The 3,595-nt window shown below is 56.2% G+C and overlaps 1 protein-coding gene across 3 annotated transcripts in view; it reads left to right on the top strand.

Moving 5' to 3' along the window:
* The window catches only part of IntS6 (integrator complex subunit 6), a 49,177-nt gene continuing 45,582 nt past the window's right edge, over positions 1-3,595 (top strand). The window contains exon 1 of one of the 3 annotated variants that reach the window (XM_045767195.2): positions 1-237. In XM_045767195.2, coding sequence (XP_045623151.1) covers positions 121-237 — 117 coding nt within the window. In that variant the 5' untranslated portion in view covers positions 1-120. Of the gene's footprint in view, positions 238-501; positions 820-3,595 lie in introns of those variants that run through there. The other 2 variants (XM_045767198.2, XM_045767196.2) reach the window with 2 other exon arrangements.

The raw sequence follows: 3,595 nt of genomic DNA, 5'->3' as shown, positions 1-3,595 counted from the left end.
AAGTCCTCAGTTTCAGTCGTGGGGCCGCCGTGGCGTTGAGCAGGTGCACGCTGCGCTTGCTCATCATCTTCTAATTCTTCCTCCCATACACATGTGACAGCTTAATTGATTGGTTCCAGAATGACTATCATTGTGTTCCTTATTGATACTTCGGCCTCTATGAACCAGAGAACTTTCATAGGGGCCAGACCGACAATGCTGGATATAGCGAAAGGCGCCGTGGAGACATTCGTGAAGGTGAGGAGAGTCGCGGTGGTGATAATATTGTGCTCCCGCACGCCCCGACCTGCACTCTGGCCACCACTCTGCCACTCTCCGCTCCAAGACGGGGCTTCGGCAGCTACAGTGAGGAAAATAGTGCATAGTGCAAGGGCCCACGGGGCGAGATAGAGGCTACATTAAGGAGGCAGTTCAAAGGCAGCGCGTCCGAATGTGTGGCTGGTGGCTTGGTGCTAATGTCATCACCCAAGGGATGACAACACACACACACCTCATCCGGCTAGTATATCCCCCTCTCTCCGGCCCTTAACACACCCTGGGGGTGTGGCCACGGGGCTGAGGTGGGGGTAGGAGGGCGTGTGTGGGGGAAACTCTCCATATGGCTGGTTGCTAGTACTGTGGAGTAATGAGCCAGCTTCCCTGATACCAGGGTGGGCTTCACTTTTATCTCTGCATGCAAGTTGACTTGCAAGCTAGTGGTGGTGGTGGCTAGTGTGGGGCTGGCCACACACCAGCTCCTTACCTGGGGCAAGGTCAGGGTAGGGTAGGCTGCCAGTGTGGGTGTGTGTAGTGATTGGGCACACACACTCTCCCATTAAGGTAAGGAAGGGTAGGGTAGGGTAGGCTGACAGTGTGGGTGTGTGTAGTGATTGGGCACACACACTCACCCATTAAGGTAAGGAAGGGTAGGCACACAATCCTATTAAGGGGAAGGTAAGGGGTAGGCCAGGCTGGCACTTGGTGTATTGGGGTTGGTCCCCTACTTGCCCACCAGGGGAGCAAGGTTTGAGTAAATTAGGTGGGTTAATTTACTGTGGGTTTGGGAGGTGGCCCTCTACTTGCCCACAAGGGGAAGGTCTTGCCACAACTTGACAGGCACTGTGGAGGACTGGCACCCCCCACACCCATCATGGGGAAGGTGGGGGTACTACAAGGCCAGGCTGGCACTGTGGAGGACTGGCACCCCCCACACCCATCATGGGGAAGGTTGGGGTACTGCAAGGCCAGGCTGGCACTGTGGAGGACTGGCACCCCCCACACCCATCATGGGGAAGGTGGGGGTACTACAAGGCCAGGCTGGCACTGTGGAGGACTGGCACCCCCCACACCCATCATGGGGAAGGTTGGGGTACTGCAAGGCCAGGCTGGCACTGTGGAGGACTGGCACCCCCCACACCCATCATGGGGAAGGTTGGGGTACTGCAAGGCCAGGCTGGCACTGTGGAGGACTGGCACCCCCCACACCCATCATGGGGAAGGTTGGGGTACTGCAAGGCCAGGCTGGCACTGTGGAGGTCTGGCATCCCCCACACCCATCATGGGGAAGGTTGGGGCACTGCAAAGCCAGGCTGGCACTGTGGAGGACTGGCATCACCCACACCCATCATGGGGGTACTGCAAGGCCAGGTTGGCACTGTGGAGGACTGGCATCCCCCACACCCATCATGGGGGTGAAGCATGTGTAGTGAAGGCCTGGCTGGCACTGGATATGGGGGGGGGGGAGTTTCCTCACATACAGTTTCACACATATGTGAAAGCGAGGGTAGTGTAGGATAGGCTTTCATGGTCGGGGGGGGGGGAGGGATTGGTCCCACACTTCCTACTATGGGGAGGAAGGGAAGGGAGGTGTAGGCCAGGCTGGTTCTGGGGGTAAACACCCTAGTGGCTGCCCAAGCTCACCCTACCTTCATTAATTAGGTGTTAACACCTAATTAACGAGAGAGCATTGGGGGGGGGGGGAGACAGACAGCATTGGGGGAGAGAGAGAGAGAGAGAGAGACAGCATTGGGGGAGAGAGGGAGAGAGAGACAGCATTGGGGGGGGAGAGAGAGACAGCATTGGGGGGGGAGAGAGAGACAGCATTGGGGGGGAGAGAGAGACAGCATTGGGGGGGAGAGAGAGACAGCATTGGGGGGGAGAGAGAGACAGCATTGGGGGGGAGAGAGAGACAGCATTGGGGGGGAGAGAGAGACAGCATTGGGGGGGAGAGAGAGACAGCATTGGGGGGGAGAGAGAGACAGCATTGGGGGGGAGAGAGAGACAGCATTGGGGGGGAGAGAGAGACAGCATTGGGGGGGAGAGAGAGACAGCATTGGGGGGGAGAGAGAGACAGCATTGGGGGGGAGAGAGAGACAGCATTGGGGGGGAGAGAGAGACAGCATTGGGGGGGAGAGAGAGACAGCATTGGGGGGGAGAGAGAGACAGCATTGGGGGGGAGAGAGACAGCATTGGGGGAGAGAGACAGCATTGGGGGAGAGAGAAAGAGACAGCATTGGGGGAGAGAGAAAGAGACAGCATTGGGGGAGAGAGAAAGAGACAGCATTGGGGGAGAGAGAAAGAGACAGCATTGGGGGAGAGAGAAAGAGACAGCATTGGGGGAGAGAGAAAGAGACAGCATTGGGGGAGAGAGAAAGAGACAGCATTGGGGGAGAGAGAAAGAGACAGCATTGGGGGAGAGAGAAAGAGACAGCATTGGGGGAGAGAGAAAGAGACAGCATTGGGGGAGAGAGAAAGAGACAGCATTGGGGGAGAGAGAAAGAGACAGCATTGGGGGAGAGAGAAAGAGACAGCATTGGGGGAGAGAGAAAGAGACAGCATTGGGGGAGAGAGAAAGAGACAGCATTGGGGGAGAGAGAAAGAGACAGCATTGGGGGAGAGAGAAAGAGACAGCATTGGGGGAGAGAGAAAGAGACAGCATTGGGGGAGAGAGAAAGAGACAGCATTGGGGGAGAGAGAAAGAGACAGCATTGGGGGAGAGAGAAAGAGACAGCATTGGGGGAGAGAGAAAGAGACAGCATTGGGGGAGAGAGAAAGAGACAGCATTGGGGGAGAGAGAAAGAGACAGCATTGGGGGAGAGAGAAAGAGACAGCATTGGGGGAGAGAGAAAGAGACAGCATTGGGGGAGAGAGAAAGAGACAGCATTGGGGGAGAGAGAAAGAGACAGCATTGGGGGAGAGAGAAAGAGACAGCATTGGGGGAGAGAGAAAGAGACAGCATTGGGGGAGAGAGAAAGAGACAGCATTGGGGGAGAGAGAAAGAGACAGCATTGGGGGAGAGAGAAAGAGACAGCATTGGGGGAGAGAGAAAGAGACAGCATTGGGGGAGAGAGAAAGAGACAGCATTGGGGGAGAGAGAAAGAGACAGCATTGGGGGAGAGAGAAAGAGACAGCATTGGGGGAGAGAGAAAGAGACAGCATTGGGGGAGAGAGAAAGAGACAGCATTGGGGGAGAGAGAAAGAGACAGCATTGGGGGAGAGAGAAAGAGACAGCATTGGGGGAGAGAGAAAGAGACAGCATTGGGGGAGAGAGAAAGAGACAGCATTGGGGAGAGAGAAAGAGACAGCATTGGGGGAGAGAGAAAGAGACAGCATTGGG

Source organism: Procambarus clarkii, chromosome 89, assembly GCF_040958095.1.
Source record: "Procambarus clarkii isolate CNS0578487 chromosome 89, FALCON_Pclarkii_2.0, whole genome shotgun sequence".
In the NCBI taxonomy this organism is placed as follows: domain Eukaryota; kingdom Metazoa; phylum Arthropoda; class Malacostraca; order Decapoda; family Cambaridae; genus Procambarus; species Procambarus clarkii.
This window is presented reverse-complemented; position numbering and strand designations above follow the sequence as displayed.